Raw genomic sequence first — 18,411 nt, 5'->3', positions numbered from 1 at the left:
TTTTCTTTTACATAGGCATTTGATAGAAGTGTGTGCTTTCCTTGTCACTGCAGTGTTCATTCTTCAGGACTTCACAGTTGCTGTAGGCAGTTTCCTAAGCATAGGACGTGGATGAGAACAGATGATCAGGCCTGCCTGCAGTGGGTTTGGTGCTAGAATCCATCAGTGATTTGAAAAGCTTTTTCTATGATTATGTTGTTAAAAATAGAGCTCACCAAGGAACAATACAGTAATGAGCAAGTATGAATTCTGCTTGAAACCTTTAACACATTAATGCTATCTATTTAGGGTAGAGAGGTAAATGCTGTTTACATTTTGCAGGAGGAAAAATTGAATATCTTTGACTTCTCTACAGTGAAAGAAGACATTTTTCTTTTAGGTATGGATACAACCTCTGACTTCTGATTTTGTGGGCTGTTACTTGCATCTTTTTAAGACTATATTTGAAGGAAAACTTAAAAAAAAAAAAACATTCTTCATTGTCTTGCCATTTTGTTCAGGCCTTGTCACAGTGAATTTTGCACCATTTCTGTTACAAGTCTGCAGATTTGCAAGTACTTGAAACTGTAAGTAATTAGAACCTTTCTCTGTGCAGCTCAGGCCAGTCAAATCCAACCTTTTATCTTCGGAAGGGTGAGAAGGCTTACGTGCTCAGGAAGAAGCCCCATGGCCCCCTTTTACCTAGAGCTCACAAGGTAAGCAACATTTCTCAGCAAGCTCCTAAATCCCTTTTGCAGGTACATTAAGTTCTTCCCATACATGATGGTGCAGCATATTGCAGTGATTGTTGGATATGTCTAGGTGTGCCTCATATTACTTGGATCGTTTCCAATTTTCTGTGCTGTACACTTAACACGTAAGAGGATAGATTTGTCATTAAATGTATTCAGTAAGATGATGATTTATGCTTAGGAGCTGTTCACTGAAACTAATTTTCTGTGTCTTCTTCAGGTTGATAGAGAATATCATGTGCAGAAAGCCTTATTTGCAGCTGGATTTCCAGTCCCTGAGCCCCTGTTGTATTGCAGTGATGTCTCTGTCATTGGAACAGAATTTTATGTAATGCAGCATGTGCAGGTTGGTCAGCCAATGTGGCAGAATTTTTTTTTCATTCTCCCTACTACAAGCTGCTTTTAAATTGTCTAAAACTTATTGAAGCATACCAGGGAATACCGATATAAATAATCCTCTAATATTTTTAAAAAGTGCTAGCTGACAGAGATTCTTAGTGATTTCAGCTTCTCTAGAGCTTATTTCCATCTCTTCCAAAATACTCTGCTCATTATTTAACCTTTTCTCAATTGAGCTTTCAGAAGAATGTCATGAAATGACTCCATATTGCTGCTGTGAAAAAAGTACATGTAATTCAGAGGGAGAACAGTCAAACTATAAAGTTATAAGAAATTATTGGATGTCCTGAAACATATTTGTTACTGGAAGTAGTAATTACATACAATCACATTTTTCATTAAAACTGAACAGGATTCTAGCTCAGGCACTACTTTCAAAAGGAACGTAGCATAGCTCTGTGGTCCATCACTGTAGGTGTGCCATGGCTGAGTTGATGCTGTTTCTACGAGATTTGGGTGATTGTAAGTTTTCTTTTTTGACTTTTTTTTTTTCTTGTGGGACAAGGATTTGAAGTCAGGCCTCATCTCTTTCATCACATCCTCTTCTGTCTGCCTTTGCTCGTTTGACAAGTTGAGGTGTGTTCCAACATGTAGACAGTGCAGGGCTTTGGGAAATAAAGACTCCATGAAGAACTGAAGCCCTGAGAAACATGTCTGTGCAAAAATTCCCAGTTGTCTCTTACATGTTCTGGGACACCTGTGGTGTGAAATTTGAGTTCTAAGGAAAAGTGTTCAAAGTTGTGGATCTCTGTTTAAATTAAGAGCATGTACAAAAAAGGAAGGAAATTGGGAAGATTATGGGCTATAATATAAATGTGTTTGATATATATTTACACTGAAATGTATTAAGAAAAAAAAGTTGGTGAGTTATGTCCAAAAATATGATTCGGTTAGTAGTGTTGTGGGTTCTCTCTGGTACATTATCTTAAAAGTTGTCTAATAATCCAAAAAATAAATGTATTAAATTTGATTATTCTGTCATCAGGTTGACTAGGAAATTAGAAATTTAAGAGTTTGTGGGCCAGTTAGGGACAATACAGTAACATTATTATATTTTTTTTTTTGGCAGTACTTTCAAGTGTGAGGATGTCTGATTGCGTGCTCTAGTTCAGACTTTTATCTACTGAATATATCTCCCTTATTTTAATTGGCTTCTAATAGATATTCTGCATACTAATGATTGGGATTACTGTGAATCCCTTCGTCTGTCACGGGCAAAGAATAAAACAAATGAGGGAGGAATTTTAGATTGTACAGGAACTACTGGTTCACTGCATTTGGTTTGTCTCCTGAAATACATGTATATAGCTGTACTTCTCTTCATCTGCTGTGTGCATCTCACCAAATATCTTATTTATGATGTCTCTAGGGTCGCATCTTCCGAGACCTCTCGCTGCCAGAAGTGGGCCCAGCAGAGCGTTCTGCGTTGTACATTGCAATGATAGAAACATTGGCCCAGTTGCACTCCTTTGATTTGCAGTCGTTGGGTCTCCAAGAATATGGCAGAGGTCCAGGATACTGCAGAAGACAGGTAGAGCTTTTTGAAAAATTCTCGTTTTGTCAGGTCTTTGAAGATTTATTTGAGTGGCAAGCTAACTTGCAAGCTAATTGGTTAATTTTAAATTACTTTTAAAAGTAACCATCATATTTTGATTATTAGGCGTCTTCATTTAGTTCAAGTATTTATGCACAGTATGAAGTTAATGCTACATTCAGATCAATTCTGTAACGCTGTTAAAATGTTCGTATTTTTTCAGGTATCAACTTGGAAAAGACAATATGATGCAGCTGCTCATACAGATATTCCTGCCATGAACCAGCTAGCTGAGTGGTTAGCAAACAACTTGCCAGCTGATGATAATGAAGAAACCCTGATTCATGGGGACTTCAGAATAGATAACATCATTTTCCACCCAACAGAGGTATTTGAAACATATTTGTACGTTTAACGCTTTTTGTTTCTCCATTTGTTCATACTTGAAATGGGACTTAGAGGTGTTTTGGTCATGATTTGCTCTACGTCAGTGTAAAGACTACGAAGAAGAAGTACACATGGATATCTAGTTATTTGTTGTCTTAGCTATCATTCAAAACTGATTGACTCTCTTTGCAAATCTTAATACAAACAATAATTCCATCCTCTATACGTTTAGATTATACATCTTTGAAAGAAACAGAGGAGAACTTAACTCCTCCTCATGCTCTTTGTACAGTACTTGGGTACCTAATGCGTTTATTAGCTCTAGTGTCTACTTGAAAGTCCAGAAAAATGTCAGTTTACATTAATAAATCATACTGAATTCAGTGCAACTGAAGGACTTACTGAAGACTCAATAAGCTGGTTAAGAATCTGATCCAGAGCCCATGGAAATCTGTGGTAGGGCTTCAGTTAATCTCCGTGGCTTTTGGGGTTGTGCCTGTGTGCTAGATACCCTTTGTCATCTGTTGCCTGCATGGTCCAGTAACTCCCCAGAATCTAAGCGAGTTGGCGGAGGGGACTGACTTGCAGCAAGGAGGCTGACTCAGCTCCTGGCTTGCACCATGAAAACACAACAGATCCCAATGATTCCTGTTGTTGTGCATAGATCAGTTGATAGAAGCTGGCTGTAGGTTTAAACATGCTGTTTGACTCCACAAACAGAGAATCTGGCAGTCTTGCAGACTCTCCTAGCAGTTCCTGCTACAGGCAAAAGAGTTGACCAAATTATATACAGGTCCTCTTAAACAATCTGTAGAAACTGTTCCTGTATACGCAGGCACGGCCATGTAGGGAAGTTTTTTGTACATAGTTTAAGACTAGGACAGTTTAGAAGTTTCTGACAGGGAGAATATTACTCAAAAATGTAGAATTTAAAACAGATTTTCATTGGAGAAAGGCCTTGTTTTCTGACACTGTGTGAATGTTAATTTTTTGCAGATCTTTATGAAGCGCTAAATGGAACTACTTTTGCTGTAGACAGTGCATGTTTTTAATTTTAAACACATAGTAACCCAATAAAGATCTTGGATACTAAGTGTGTTGTACATTTGTGGATGAAGAGTTTTCTATTCTGATTGTTCACTTGAGGCTTTTATTTTTATTTCTGATTTTATCTTTATTTTTAAATTTTTATTATTTTTATTTAAGGCTCGTGTTTTGGCAGTGCTGGACTGGGAACTTTCAACCACCGGTCATCCTCTAGCAGATTTAGCCTATGCTACCATGTTCTACTTTTGGCCTACATCTCTTAAAGGCTTAGGTCAAGGAACTGTCTTCAATTTCAAAGACACTATAGGTATGAAATTATAATCTTTTTGTCATGGTGAATTCTGTGGTTGATACGTATTTGATGTGTTACTTTTATAAACACTAATTAAAAGTTAAATTAATAAATACAGCATTCTGCACTTGACGAGAACTTTGCAGTTTTCTTCACTGTAGATGTGCCAATAGTGAAGTTTAAGGTAGTTCTGTTTTAACAGAATATAGGTGAGCCATAGTATATTAATTCAATAAAAGCTTACTTTGAACCTTTCTTAAAGATAATGGAGGCAAACATAAATTTAAATATAAATTTATGTTGATAATTGAGAAAATAAAATAAACTGTGGTGCAATAATTTCCTGATTGGAGTGGTGGTCGGGGAGGAGTAAGGAAGTGTTATGTTTACTTTTTTTTACTTACATGTTTCCTTTTGGTTCTCTACCTCTCAGGACATGAGAAATGATAAATATATATATATATATTTTTTTTTTTTACTATATTAATGGAATGTCTCAGCTGAAAAAGCTGTTTAAATATTTGAAGAATCAGATCCTAGAAAATGTTGAGCATCCTAACATATTCTTTCTCTCTTATTTTTATTTATTTTTTTAATAGTGAACCCCTCATTTGAAGAACTGATTTCTATTTACTGCCGCTGCCGGGGTATTAGCACTACTTTCTCCAACTTCAATTTCTTTCTTGCTTTGTCATTTTTTAAAATGGCAGGGATATCGCAGGTAACACACTCACATTTTCTGACATGTTACATTTTTATTACGAGTGTTTGTAGGTCAGTAATATTTGTTCAAAGCGAGATTTTTTTTAAATAACTGGAAACCTATTTCAGTTTATTCCTGTAGAAGAAGTATCTTAGATGCTTATGACAGATAACTCTCCAGCATAGAATTTGTTCTTCATAAAGTACATTGTGTTAGATATTCAGCTGTTGTAAGGCATGAGTATATTTTTAGGAGTTGCAGCAGAAGTTCAGTTTACCAAATGTGATATAAGCAACCTATTATTAATTTGGATTACAAGTGCATATATGTGTAGTTAATGTGGTTGTGGTTTTGGTAATCATACATGTATATTGCTGTCAGTTGGCTTAAGGGACAGGTAGGGCTTGCTTGCAGTATCAGTGTAGACATTCTTTTTTTGCTCTACTAATATTTGTGATTTTCCTTCAGTTTGGGGGTTTAATAACCCCTTTAGCTTTGGTTCTTTTTGTTTTGTGGGCTCAGCCTCTCCACTATATCAGAAATGGACCGAAAGCAGTATGAATATATTGCTGTAAAATCTTTTTGGGTGCTATTTTTTTTCCTATTAAGAATATGCATGTTTAAGTGTAATTTCATAGTTGAAGAATTCACCAATCTAAAACGGAGACATTTTAAATTGCCTAATTATACCACATATGCCTTTATTTTTGGTTGTAGGGTGTGTATGCTAGATATCTCATTGGAAATGCTTCTGCAGAGAATAGTCATGAATTTGCTAAGATGGTGCAGCCTTTGGCAGAAAAAGGGTTAGAACTCTCAAAAAGGTAAGAGGTGGTCTAAACTACTGGTCAAAAGCAAGACAAAGCTTTTACAATGCCTCATTTAAATGCTTGTATAAGGCAGCTTATATTATCATAAGGGAAAATAAGGTCTTATATTGGATGTTCACGTTGGATGTTCTTTAGATTGTCTTTCAGCAGCAGCACACATGACAGAATTTCTGGAGAGTTGTTCCATCAAAGTAAGAAAGGTGAAGAAATTCTGCTGAAAGTAAAGCAGTTCATGAAGCAGCATGTATATCCAGCTGAGAAGGTAAAAGCTTTTTGTAAACTTATTTATAAATGAGTATTTTATGAGAAGAGTTTATAAAAATGTTAACTGTGTATGGAAGTTTTATCATCCTATGTTGCTTTTTTTCTTTTCCAGAACTGCCTTTTTTTTCATGCACTCATGTTTGTGGTATTGCAAAGTGTTAACAGAAATCCTTATAGCCTGCCTGATTTTTTTTTTTTTTCAGATGTAAAATGCTGTATGCATTGTTAATGAAAATTAAAAGTTACTTTTTAAACTTTTCAAGGTTTAAGAAGTACTCTAAAGAAAAACTTTTTAAAAAAATCTAACATACCTTTAACAAAAACCTTAGAACTCTTACGGTATGAAGATGCTTATTTATTTCCAGTGTTGTACAGACACATAGATGCTGTGTTACTTTTCTTCAGGAAGATCACAGACAGTGTTCAACCTCGTAAATTCAAAATCCTACTTAGGTTTTTGTTTTCTTTTCTCTTATGAATTACTTTGCTTTTCAGTTCCAAGGAGAAGCAAAATCAGGACAGCACTTTGGTTTCTCTTTATTTTAATTGATACAGAATTCACATCTGTGTGGCCAGGACGTTTAGCCTCTCCCAGATATATTTTTAAAGCTCTTTTTATTGGTACTGTGGCATCTTTTAATGAAAATACTTATTAACTCTGCTGTGTTGTCACACCAGCTGTGGCAAAAGGAAAAAAAAGTGCATCACATATCTTTCTTTATCCTGTACAGAAATTGTGAGTAACCAGAATGTCTTAGTGATTAATCACTAAGGATCATACTAGTTATTGCATCATGGCTACCACTGTTTCTGTGCATTGCAACATGGCTATCTTTGGATTTCTTGTTAGAAGCTTTGCAGTTAAGTTTGAGGAACTGATTTGTCTTCATCTAGCATGGGGACAAGCATGTTGTTCCACTGACTTCTGTTTCTGTAACTAGTCAGCCATTTCTCTCAGCTAATGCTGACTATATGATAGGACAAGCTAACCTGTTTGTGTTTGCTTTCATCTGAAAGTATCCTGCACTGTTTTGTTTTTGAAATCTTAACACTCAGTGAAGTGTTTGTGCATAACTTCCATGATAGCGTGTTGCTGTTTTTTTCCGGGACTCTGTAAATCTCCTATTTTAAGAATATTAGGGTGTGGTTTGTTTTCTTTTTGCTGTCAGGCAGAAGTGCAGAGAACATATTAATCTGGAATACTTATGAATGCATCTGCAAAGAAAAATTGAGAGCAGAAACACTTTATATCCAAGGTTTCCTAGAAGTCTGTTGGTAATTTGTTATGGATTGTCCAAGGAAGCCTTGCAATAATTAGGTGTACTTGCTTTAAAAACAAACAAACCACAAATAACCATGGAAGTTTTGCAGATGAATAGAGTTGTGCATATAAGTTATTTCTCATAACAGGAATTGCGAGCCAGGACTTGTAAAATCTGCAGGAAAAGGGCAATAATTTATTAGTTCTAAAACAAGTTCTGGACCAGTTAGACGGAACTAATCCTTGATGCCTGGAATGACTGATTACAAAAAAACGTTAAAAAAAAATGTGTTCTTTCAAATTAAAAAATTATCAACTAGCTTACACACCTGATTTTTGTGATGAGAAGCCTGACTCTTAAGTGTCAGTATGCCAGGCTTTTATTTGTTGCTTTACTTTTGGGTTCATTCCTGTAGTGTGGTGGTACTCTTGGCTAAGAGTTGCATTTATCATCAGAATACACTTGCTTTCTGCTTTTGTCAGCATGTGTTTTCAACCACTCTAAACTATTTCCATGTATGAAATAATGTGTTGACTGGGGTCATCTCCATGATGCATTTGAAGTCTTGCGAAATGAGGAAATTGCAGTTTGATTTTGAATTACATTTTACGTTTTATAGTGAAACCAACCATATAATTAAAAGCTGTGTTGAATATTTTATACTGGTTCCTTGAGGTGTAGCTGCGGAAAAGAAAACATCATTTGTGTATGTTCCACATGTTCTTAGTTTAAACAGCAACTTTTAAATTGTTTCTCTTAGGAAATAATAGAATACTATGCTAGACATGGGAATACTGAGGAAAAATGGAAGAAACCACCAGTGCTTGAGAGACTGAAGGTATGGGATAATAAATATTCTTGAACTCCCTAGCTGTGAAAGAAACAGACATGGACTGTAAGAAATATTGGTTTATTCTGCTGGAGAAGTTATTCTCTCTACATGAAAAGAAACAGAATGAGGAACTGTGAAAGGAAAAGAAGAAGGAAGGATGCAAAAGGAGTTGTGAATTACAAATGAGAAAAGCAAAAGAGAGTTATGTGAGGGGTGTGTCAGAACTTTAATTCAAAACCATACCCACTGAAAATAGCCTTTGAAGAAAGGCATCAGATATAATGGACAGTATGCTAGGCAGGAAGGAGGAAAATGGTCAGCAAGCCAGAATTTAATTGCTGTTTAAAGATTTATTGCTAATGTTTTTCCCTCCTAATTCTCTGAACAGGAAATGGCCAGAGCAGAAGGTCTGTGGAACCTTTTTCTCCCAGATGTCAGTGGTCTCGGCCAGCTTGACTATGCGCTAATAGCTGAGGAGACAGGGAAATGCTTCTTTGCTCCTGAGGTTTTCAACTGTCACGCACCTGGTTAGCAAACCCTGTGCTTTACCTCCAGCACTGAGAACATTAAAAAATTGGGCATCTTATGCCTTACCATTTGTGTCTGAAGAAGTAAACATGACTGCTCGTTTCTTACAGACACTGGAAACATGGAGGTCCTGCACATGTATGGGACTGAAGAGCAAAAGAAAGAGTGGCTGGAGCCTCTTCTAGAAGGGAAAATTAGTTCTTGCTTCTGCATGACAGGTAATTTTTTCTCAAAAAAAGAAAATGAGAAGCCTTGGCAGAAATTTCAGAACGTCACATGCAAAAAGTATAAAACAGCAAATTGTTATATGTTAATGAATTCATGCAGACATTTCCACAGTATCTGGGAATGTGATTGAATGTGAAATCACCTCTAAGGTATGAGTGCAAGGTGAAACACCCTTGTTGCCCTTCCCTGGTAGTTACTATTTCTCCTATTTTACTGTATTATCATTTCCATATGCTTTCAATTTAGTTTTAGTACTAGCAAAACATATTTTATTTTACAAACCAGATTTATGATAGAATTTATCCTGTTCTTTTAAGTATGTTTTGGGGGTTCCCTAGAAACATACATATAGATACAAGTATCTTTATTCTGGTTTAAGATTTGTATTTTCACAGTATGTCACAGGTAGAGGTTTTAAGATGTAACCTGAAGATAAATTGGAAAACATACAAAGGATTTGCTTTGTGTGTAAATCAGCATTATATTCATTTTTGCTTTTCAAAGCTTGTGGTATTCAGCATTTCTGGTAGCTTTTGAACATGTGATGTCAAAACCTGTATCTTCCCGTGTCTGAAAGAGTTGAGAGAACCCTCTCTTGCAGAGGTAGGCTCTTATTTTGCAATTTCTGTGTCACAATGTTCCCCAACAGGAAGAGGATGCTTTCACCTTAAAGAAGGTGGCCTACCCTATTCTAGATGTAACCTATTTCATGATCCATCACAAAAGTAGTTTAAATCTCTGTATTTTCATTTGACAAGCATCTAGGAGGATAAAGGCTGAGACATGACTGTTATCTAAGTACATTGGGAAGGGGAAGGATTTAAAAACATCACGGAAGGAAGAAGGATGTTTACTCTCAAGAGTAGTCTGAGTTCAAAAACAAGCAAGTTTAAAGTGGCTATGAATAACATATTATTAGAAAATAGAATACCTCTGATCACCAGCAGAGTGAGGTTCTGAAAGCAGCTTTTCTGCTGGGAGCAGAACAGAGATGCTGTCTTAAGAGTATGTCTAGATCCCTATATTTGTGGTGGTAGTACTACCTGTGTATTTAATCCAGTGATGTGTATTTGTGGTTTGTTTTTTTTTCTTTAACACAGAACCTGATGTGGCTTCAAGTGATGCCACCAATATGCGATGCAGCATCGAGCGAGATGGAAACAGTTATGTGATCAATGGCAAGAAGTGGTGGAGCAGTGGTAAGTACAGAAACCCTACAAAGAGTGACTACATCTACAGTTCTTTACAAGAGCTGATAAAATTTGAAATGTTTGTCTTCCATTTCTGAGATGGAAAATTTACTCTTCTTGAGTAAAGAGAAGAGAAGGTAAAACAACGGAAAGAGTAGAATCAAACTTTTGTTCTGTGAAAGTTCAAGACTTAAATCCCATTGGAGTTTTTGGGTCCATTTTAGAACCTCTCAGTTTAGTTTCCAGAGTGAATGCTGCTATTGCTCTTCAAAGGATCTCTCTCCATCTGGTAACTTTCACATTTATGTCTTTAACATTTCACAGTCTTTAAGCTTTGTTTTTATGAAGATGTCTTTGGCAGCTTGTGTGTGAGGCTTGAACAACTCCAGTAAAATTTGGCCTGATTGTTAATCTAGTCTGTGACACTGACAGACTGCCTCCTACATGTGATTTTCATACCAGAAACTTCCCAGAAAAATCAGTGAGTTGGACTTTGGATTAAATGTCCCTGATTTCGGAGTACTTTTTTTTTTTTTACCAAAATGTAAGTGACGTATTCTGGAAAATCATCATTCACTGCAAATTTGGAAGCTGAGTTACTAGCTGCAACGAAACTTTAATGTTTCATTTGTGTACCTTTGTGTGGGCCAGCGACCTACGCAGATATGCTTGTGCAATACTTAAACTCACCAGAAGATAGGGCTTGCTCTCTTTCCTAGTACCACAGAACTGGAGGCAAAAGCAGGTATGGTATCTAGCCTCTTGACCTAAAAGTGTCACTTGACTGCTAGCTGCTACCCTTGTTCTGGGGCAGTGTCTCCCACCTGTGTGTTGCAGTTCCTAAGGAAGTAATGGGTAAGTGTTTTAGCAGTTCATTCGCAGAAAAATATTATTCAGAGTAAGCATCATTTGCTTTGTCTTACCACTAATCAAAATAATTAGGGTAGTCAGATTTGTGTAAAGACAGACTCATAATAGGCACTGAAATGTCAAGAAGTTTGAGAAACACATACATGCAGCTTTGTCTTACATGTAGAATTTCATTTTCTGCCTGGCGGGGTTACAGCTCTGTCACAGTCTCCTTTTCTGCTGGGTTGTTTTTGTTTTTTTGTTTCTTCTCTAGTCTGGGTGAACATGAGGATCTTTGATGTTTGGGAATTCCGGAAGCCTGACAGCCTGGTCAGGATGTCATTTCAGGTGCAGTCGCTATGTGTGTGTGAAGACAAATCGTAATTCACACACGCAGGAAATTAATGTATGTGTGAAGACAATGCAGGAAGTTGTTAGCTTCATTGGAAGAACTGAGTTTCTTACCATGCTGTGTATGGGTGCTTTGCACATCTACAGTAAATCCAGCATAGTTTAAACATGTCAGGCTTATGGTGGGTGTGTAGGCCATCTGTCGAGCACCTCTGATTTCCCTGTTCGTGCTCTGCTATTCCTCAAAATACTGGACTGAAATTCTCTAAGCTTTTGTCATCTAAACAGAGAGAAGAGGTTTGTGTCTTGTTTATGCTACAGTCGTTTCTTGTCTGTCATCTTAGTTCTTTTTCTTTTAGTCCACAATTATGTAATTAGGAACAGTGACTAAAACTGGGAGATTCCTGTTGGCTTTCATAAGCTGTAGCTCAGGCCCTTTGTTAGAGTCCATAGGATGTTTGAAGGCAGGGACAGTATGTTGTAATAATCCTTTTTTTTTGCATTTGGAAACCTGATACATCAATGTATTTCAAACCTTTCCGGGGACTAAGAGAAAACTGCTGTTTTTCTGTAATTCTTGCCAGTCCTGGGGTAGAGGACAGCTTTGGTACTTCTCTATGGAAACACTGTAAATCCCACCAACCACAAGCTCCACATGGAGTCAGAACCTCTCTCGTTCAAAAAACCAAGGCCTCTAGCCTCTGCTGATTGATAAAAGCCTGTGATGAGAGATGTCAATACTTACTAAAGCAAAGCAAAGATAAATATGTGAAAAAAATGAAAGGCAGTGCACTTTTAATGTTCTTATATTTTATTGTATCTCAGCATAATTTAGATTATAGTTATTTCAGTGTCTTGTTCATTTTACAGATTCTGACTGGAAATTCCAGGCCCTCGGTCTGAAAATTCACTTAAAACTTTTTCTTATATTTCTGCTAATGCTTCAACTTCACTTTTTTGGCATTTACATTTGATGTTACATTTACAGAGATGTGGAACGTGCCTCCCATAGGACACTGGGCTTGTTGAAGTTTAGGGCGAGCAACAAATGGAGAGATGAAAGGTCATTTTAAGTAGCTGCAGAGCAGGAGTTAGTGTTTTTTTTTGTGGAGGATGTTCTTGTTGCTATACGTATGTGAAAATACATCTAGAAAATAGCTTTTTTTCCCCTCTCAATTCTCAGCCATGAACCGATACCCCATTTTTAAATCTTAATATTTTGGTTTGTTTATGGCAAATACCTGAATTGTTCCTGGCACTTTCAGTATTTGCTCTTGCTCAATACTTAATTTTGATAATGATGTTCCACTTTAAATTGCAGTGTAGTGTCTTGGCTAGTCTGCAGGTTCAGAGATTCATCTGAAAGTTGGCTTGCAGAGAAACAGCTGTTGAAAGAATATCCCCCACCCCCCAAAGTTAGTAAATAATTCCCCTTTTGAGTAAGGTAATGCAATAATAGTCTATATGGTGAAGCTAACTGTTTGCTCAGTACGGTCTTCGGAATTCATAGAAATTTCTTCAGTCACTCCGTTCTGCTGTTGTCTTCTCCAGTGGCCGTAATTCTTTGCTATTTTCATAATGTGCATTTTAAAGGAGGCGCCCAAAAAGGCATACAGGAGAGGGTTCAGGCAGGCGTGGAACAAAGCGATGCTCTTGGTGACCTGGAGCGCAATGTCTATGGTTTTACTTGCATCACAGTCAGTAATCAATAAATAGATGATATCTATGGCTCGCCAGAACTTAACAATGTTGTAAGGCAGCTGAGTAAGAATGAAAGCGGCCACCACTGCCAGCAGAACCATGAAAGGTCGAGACTTTTTGGTGTTTGCAGATCTAAAGATTGCTCGAGCAGTGACCGAGTAGCAGGTCAGCATTACTAGGAAAGGAAGCAGAAATTCCAGGATAATTTCCAGGATTTGAATGGTCGCTTTTAAGAGCGTTTCCATGTTCGCTGGAAATACAGGAAGGCATTCGTTCCTGTTATTGTGCTTTTTGACTTGGTTAAAGATCAGTTCAGGGATACTGAGCAGTACGGCAGCCAGCCAGACACAGCAGCAGGTCATGCTGCAGCGTTTGCCACCCCTTCTGTGCCCTTGGGTTCCAGCAGTCGCCCTGTATCTGTCCACACTGATGCAGGCCAGGAACAGCATGCTAGAGCTGAAATTCATGGTGTACAGCGAAGAAGTGAGCTTGCACATGGATGTTCCAAGTTCCCATCCCTGCACTGCGTTGGCAGCCCAAAAAGGGAGTGTGAAGAGCAAGAGCAGATCGGCGATGGCGAGGTGCATGATGTACATATCTGTCTTGGTCTTCAGTTTCTTGCAGTAGGCATAAATTGCTACCACTAAGGAATTTCCTGCGACTCCGACAGTGAAAGTCAGTGCATAGAACACAGGAAGGAATAATTTCCTGAACTTTCTCACATCGTCTTTTTCACAGAGAAGCTCGTACATGTTGTAATCTATGACAGAGTTGAGATCCTCCTCCTCATCCTCAGTCCAGTAATCAGTTGAGTTGCTCATATCCCAGCCCATGACCATCCTAAAAGTCAAAAAAAAAAAAAAAAAAAAGAAAAGAAAAGGGGGAGGGATGGGAAGGAGAAGACAGACAACGAAGAAATAATATTGGTTTCAAGTTTTAAAATTTTGTACATAAAGCACAACTACCCCATGGAGTCAATTGCTGAACGGTGGCGGAAGAGCCTTAGTTTAGTCTTTGTCTCACGCAATGAACCGACTTATGCCCAAGTGGAATTTCTTACAGAATCAAACTAAGGTGGGCAGACTGAATCTTAGGAAACTGCTCAGGATGTTATGCACACAAAAGAATCTTGTCACATACAAAACTGCCCACAAGTACCCAAACAGTTCAGAATCTGAGCTGTTTTTTTCAAGTACTGCCTCATGATGGATTTATTCCATAAACACCAGGGCTGTATTCTCACTGCCTGTTTAAGGTTGAAGTTTAAGTGATCTTATCTTCAGACTGTGTCTTAAGCAAGCCATGTCCTACAGTATTGTATTCTGTTGTAATTGTTTTCATTGACTAATTTGCTGAAATTCTTTCTGTTGTAAACTACAGTGTTGCAGAGCCCCATTCTCTTAAAATAGATGGGATTAAGATTTCTTAACAGATGTAGCAAAATGCTGCTGAAAATGAAAAACATGTGCCCCTTTCTCGTCTTCTGCAATTTTCTGAATTTGAGGCCAATGTTACAGAAAACAGATTTTTATCTGACATTCTGCTCAGAGCTGCAGTTTTGCTTTTTCAAACTTTGAAAAACTCCAAATACTGTCTCTGTTTTTGAGACAGGAGGTTAAATGAACGTTTGCCAAATCTTTATGACAAGCTATCTTCTTAAAAATATTTTTCATGTATTCTGCCTACCAGGAAAAAGAAGTTACTGACTGATGGCTCGTTCAGGTATACAGACCAATTAAATAGACAGAAATGAATAATGTCTGTTCTTACTTGATATTTATATTGTGGTGTTTTTTTCTAAGTGACTCTGCTGTATAATTTTTAAAAATTGTTTTGATTAGGAATTAACCATTTGGTATGGCTTTCACCATCAATGACTATATAGAATTTTTTGGTTAACATTTCAAAACAATGATTACTCATAGTTTAAGTCTTGCAGTCTTATCATTTACTGTTGCCTAAATGAGATGTGCAGACTGGAAAGTAACGTAATTCTATTTATTAAGTTTATCAGGGGTGTCAACTCTGTGCCTAACAGTTCAGGTTAGCAGACTTTTTCAGCAGGGATGATCTTTCGCAGCTTTATAATACTTCAAGGAGAGATTTAGACATCAGCAGCAAATGTTTCTTTTTTTAGTAGAAGGGGAACTGCTGCAGCCTCAGTTTAATCCTCTTAGCCAAGATTAGAAAAAAAAAAATTAAAACTTTAATTGAAAAGTTCAGGCTGTGGTCTAAACTTCTATTACAGAACCTGTCTGGGAATGCTTAATCAAATTGCATCACTGGCAAATTTGCTTGGAAGCCAAATAACAAACACTTCAGTGCAAACTATGAAGTCTGGATATCACAAAGCAGTTTGGCTGTGACAGGGAACATGCTCTGCTGCCTTACGTGATTTTGGCTGACCTAAGTCCTTGACAGAAACAGTTATGTAGCATTCAATAGTTGACATTTCTCCCTTGAAAATAAAGTCATATTTTGGCTAGCACGCCTATTCGTATTATGACATTCCTCTTGATGTTGTTTCTCAGGCACACGCACGCATACACGCTCCATAAAGCACAGCTGTCCCGCAGAGCCAGTTGCTGAACGGTGCAGGAACAGATTTAGTCTCAGCCCGCAGAGCGAGCCACTTTATGCCCCAGCGGAATTTCTTACAGAATCAAATTCGTGTGGGTAGGCTGAATCTTACAGCTGGAGAGTGCTCAGGATGTCATGCACAGAAAGGAGTCTTATTGCATACACAACTGCCCACACGTACCCAAAACAGCTCGGAACCTCAGATGCTTTTTCAAGTATTGTTTTCTAGGAGATATGTTAATAGGTATATTAATAGACAGCATTGTATGATTTTTTGTGTTATTTTTCCAACCTTCTAGTTAGATACAAATTCAGCATTTCTGTGTGATAAACTTGACATGGAATTGATCATCCAAATGCATGGTGAATGAAGTTAATATTCCCAGTTTAAACATACAGACTTTTCTTTGATGAATCGAGCAGTAACCTCCTCCTCTTCTACTGAACAAATCTATTTTTAAAGTTGGAAACAAGCATGTGCCTTAGTTAAATGAAGTCTCTCTGTAAAGCCAACTTAAGGAAGAGTAAATCCTAGCTCTTCCACTTGTAAATAAGATAGATACATCATTGCTAGCATACAGAACTGCAAAAAATAAAAGAAAACTAACCTTTTGTCAGCAGAGTGGTAGCAGGTACTGCAACTGAGATGTGCTCCAGTGAAATGGTCTGAGTTGGTCTGACACGTTACATTTTGTCTTCAGGCACCACACCCTCCTCTGGAAATCAGTTGCACTTTCATTTTGACTCGCCAGTAAGAAGAAAAAAATCCTGCTTTCCTTGAAACTTCTGTGCTGAGGTGTCACGTTTCCTACTTTCTTCCCTGTTCCTGGCATGCAAGTATTCTTTCAAACATCGAAACTCCTACTACTTCAGTATGTTACAGTTTGGGTTAGTCCTGAAAGTCCCTTTTTCATATAGTCAAAAGGGTTTAACAGATCACACACTTAAAATGTGAAAAGGAGGAAAAAGTGGGAGAGATCTTTTCTAGGACAGCAGCCAGTAGGAAGTTGCTGCATCGTTTCATCAGGGCAGTACTCTGCTTTTTGATAGCTGCCTATGTAAGGATTTAAGAGAACCTTTTATCCCACTTTTTAGTAACTTTTCAGGGGATACAATGAAGAGATGGATGCTTTTTGTGGAATGGAGTGGAATGTTGGCTCATTCGGTATTAGATATGGGACAAAACTGGGAAGGTGATAGCAAACAGATGTGAAAACAAGTAGCAAGCTGTCAGCCAGAGGATAAGCAGATACTCCTGCGCCCTGTGGGAGAGTTCTCAGGGAATTGGATGTTACCAGTCAGGCTCATAATCACAGCAGTGTTTGATAATATTTCTTCAGAAACTGTAGAGGAAAAATAAGATGCTGTTCCTTCCATGAGGCAATGTTTTTTCCATGTGCAAGTGTGCTGCTTGGGTTATAAGGAGGCAGTGCTTTTCCTGGAGATGAAAGATGCAACAGTTCTGTGTTTCACATGCAGATGTTGATATTTCAGCACTGAGGTATGGACTTGTGCTAAGAGTTCCTGAGACAGCTGGATCTTGCTTAAATTTCCACAATCCCTAGAGCTCAAATTGGTCTCTTGTGCAGGTATTGTCTTGTGCAGGGGGTCAGGAGCCTTTCCTGGTCTTTCAGAGCTTTAATTCTAGTTGGATTTCCCTGTATCCTGTAGCAATTGTATGAGTTTCAGTAAATGCAATATCGATGCCAAATGATGAAGAGAGGCTTTGGGCAGACCCAAAGTCAGGTTTCGCCTTTTGGCACGCTGGCTAAACTGACACACCTGCTAGGGCTGGATTAGCCATCTGTCTGTGTTTCTGCTATTTTGGAATACATGAAAGGAAAGGTTTTCGAAGTGGACAGCTCAGAACATAACAGGCAGATGTTTTCCACATTCTTCTAGCTTCATTTGTGTTCACGAGAAGAAGAAAAATAGATTGGAAGAGGAATTACAGACCGAAGAAAGAATGCTGCAGTGTTTGTGCTGAGTTCTTAGCTAGAGCCTTCATCTTGAGTTGTCGTAGCATTTTTTCTGGTGTTTGCCATGATAGATAAGGATATTTGGGTTGCTTCCAGCATGTCTGCTCCTTGCAAGTCACGTCGTTGCTTAAGAGGCCTGAGCTCTGTATCCATAAAATAAGGGAGCCTCGCAGTTCTCCTGGATGGCTCGTCTCAATATTGTCCCCAACGTGATAGAATAACCAGGGCAGAACTGAGAAAGCTCCCTGGGGGGGCTTTTTATATGTCTGTGCATTTACCTGCAGAAAAGGCATTTGCATTGTCAGTGGCTAAGAGGTCTTGTGGGCAGGCTGCAGGAAGGCAACTCGTGTAAGTACTGGGCTGTTATTGCAGTGCCTCGGTTCCTCAGAGCTTTGCAGGGTACAGGGAGAAGAGAAGCCTCCAGTCAGGGTACAGGAATAATGCCATCACGCCAGGCTGCATTTTAGTATGGGCCTGTGCGCTCAAAAGTGGAAGAGTGGATGCAAAGTGCCAGTGGATCGTTCAACTAAGAAGCACCTGCAGCTGTGTAAAAATGGGATGGAGGAGGGGGAAAATTGAGAAAATCCCCTCGTCTCCATTAGATCTCTGCTGACAGCAGCCAACAGCACGCTGCCATACACCCTACTCAATCCAGTCTGTTCTTGGAGGAGAGTCCAGAACATCTGTCTGTCAGTGCCTCTGAAGTTGCTGAGATGGTAAATGT

The 18,411-nt window shown here is 38.2% G+C and overlaps 2 protein-coding genes across 3 annotated transcripts in view; one reads left to right on the top strand and one right to left on the bottom strand.

The window, feature by feature from the left end:
• Nucleotides 1–18,411, top strand: part of ACAD11 (acyl-CoA dehydrogenase family member 11) — a 28,538-nt gene that overhangs the window by 1,180 nt on the left and 8,947 nt on the right. Inside the window, exons 2-14 of one of the 2 annotated variants that reach the window (XM_084511723.1) lie at nt 322–379; nt 596–695; nt 952–1,077; nt 2,500–2,661; nt 2,888–3,052; nt 4,258–4,405; nt 4,990–5,111; nt 5,811–5,917; nt 6,059–6,185; nt 8,210–8,287; nt 8,670–8,808; nt 8,920–9,027; nt 10,138–10,236. In XM_084511723.1, coding sequence (XP_084367849.1) covers nt 1,063–1,077; nt 2,500–2,661; nt 2,888–3,052; nt 4,258–4,405; nt 4,990–5,111; nt 5,811–5,917; nt 6,059–6,185; nt 8,210–8,287; nt 8,670–8,808; nt 8,920–9,027; nt 10,138–10,236 — 1,270 coding nt within the window. In that variant the 5' untranslated portion in view covers nt 322–379; nt 596–695; nt 952–1,062. The remainder of the gene's footprint in view (nt 1–321; nt 380–595; nt 696–951; nt 1,078–2,499; nt 2,662–2,887; nt 3,053–4,257; nt 4,406–4,989; nt 5,112–5,810; nt 5,918–6,058; nt 6,186–8,209; nt 8,288–8,669; nt 8,809–8,919; nt 9,028–10,137; nt 10,237–18,411) is intronic. The other variant, XM_084511722.1, reaches the window with a different exon arrangement.
• Nucleotides 12,221–18,121, bottom strand: ACKR4 (atypical chemokine receptor 4). Its single transcript, XM_084511728.1, has 2 exons — nt 16,317–18,121; nt 12,221–13,968 (listed from the first exon to the last, which is right to left on the bottom strand). The coding sequence occupies exon 2, from the start codon at nt 13,965–13,967 to the stop codon at nt 12,888–12,890; it is 1,080 nt and encodes a 359-aa protein (XP_084367854.1). The 5' UTR covers nt 13,968; nt 16,317–18,121; the 3' UTR covers nt 12,221–12,887.

The sequence above is a fragment of the Aythya ferina genome (assembly GCF_964211825.1).
Source record: "Aythya ferina genome assembly, chromosome: 2".
NCBI classification, from domain to species: domain Eukaryota; kingdom Metazoa; phylum Chordata; class Aves; order Anseriformes; family Anatidae; genus Aythya; species Aythya ferina.
This window is presented reverse-complemented; position numbering and strand designations above follow the sequence as displayed.

Excerpts from the sequence above, each read along its gene's own strand:
- ACKR4 (XM_084511728.1), bottom strand. The coding sequence starts at position 13,967 with ATGGTCATGGGCTGGGATATGAGCAACTCAACTGATTACTGGACTGAG.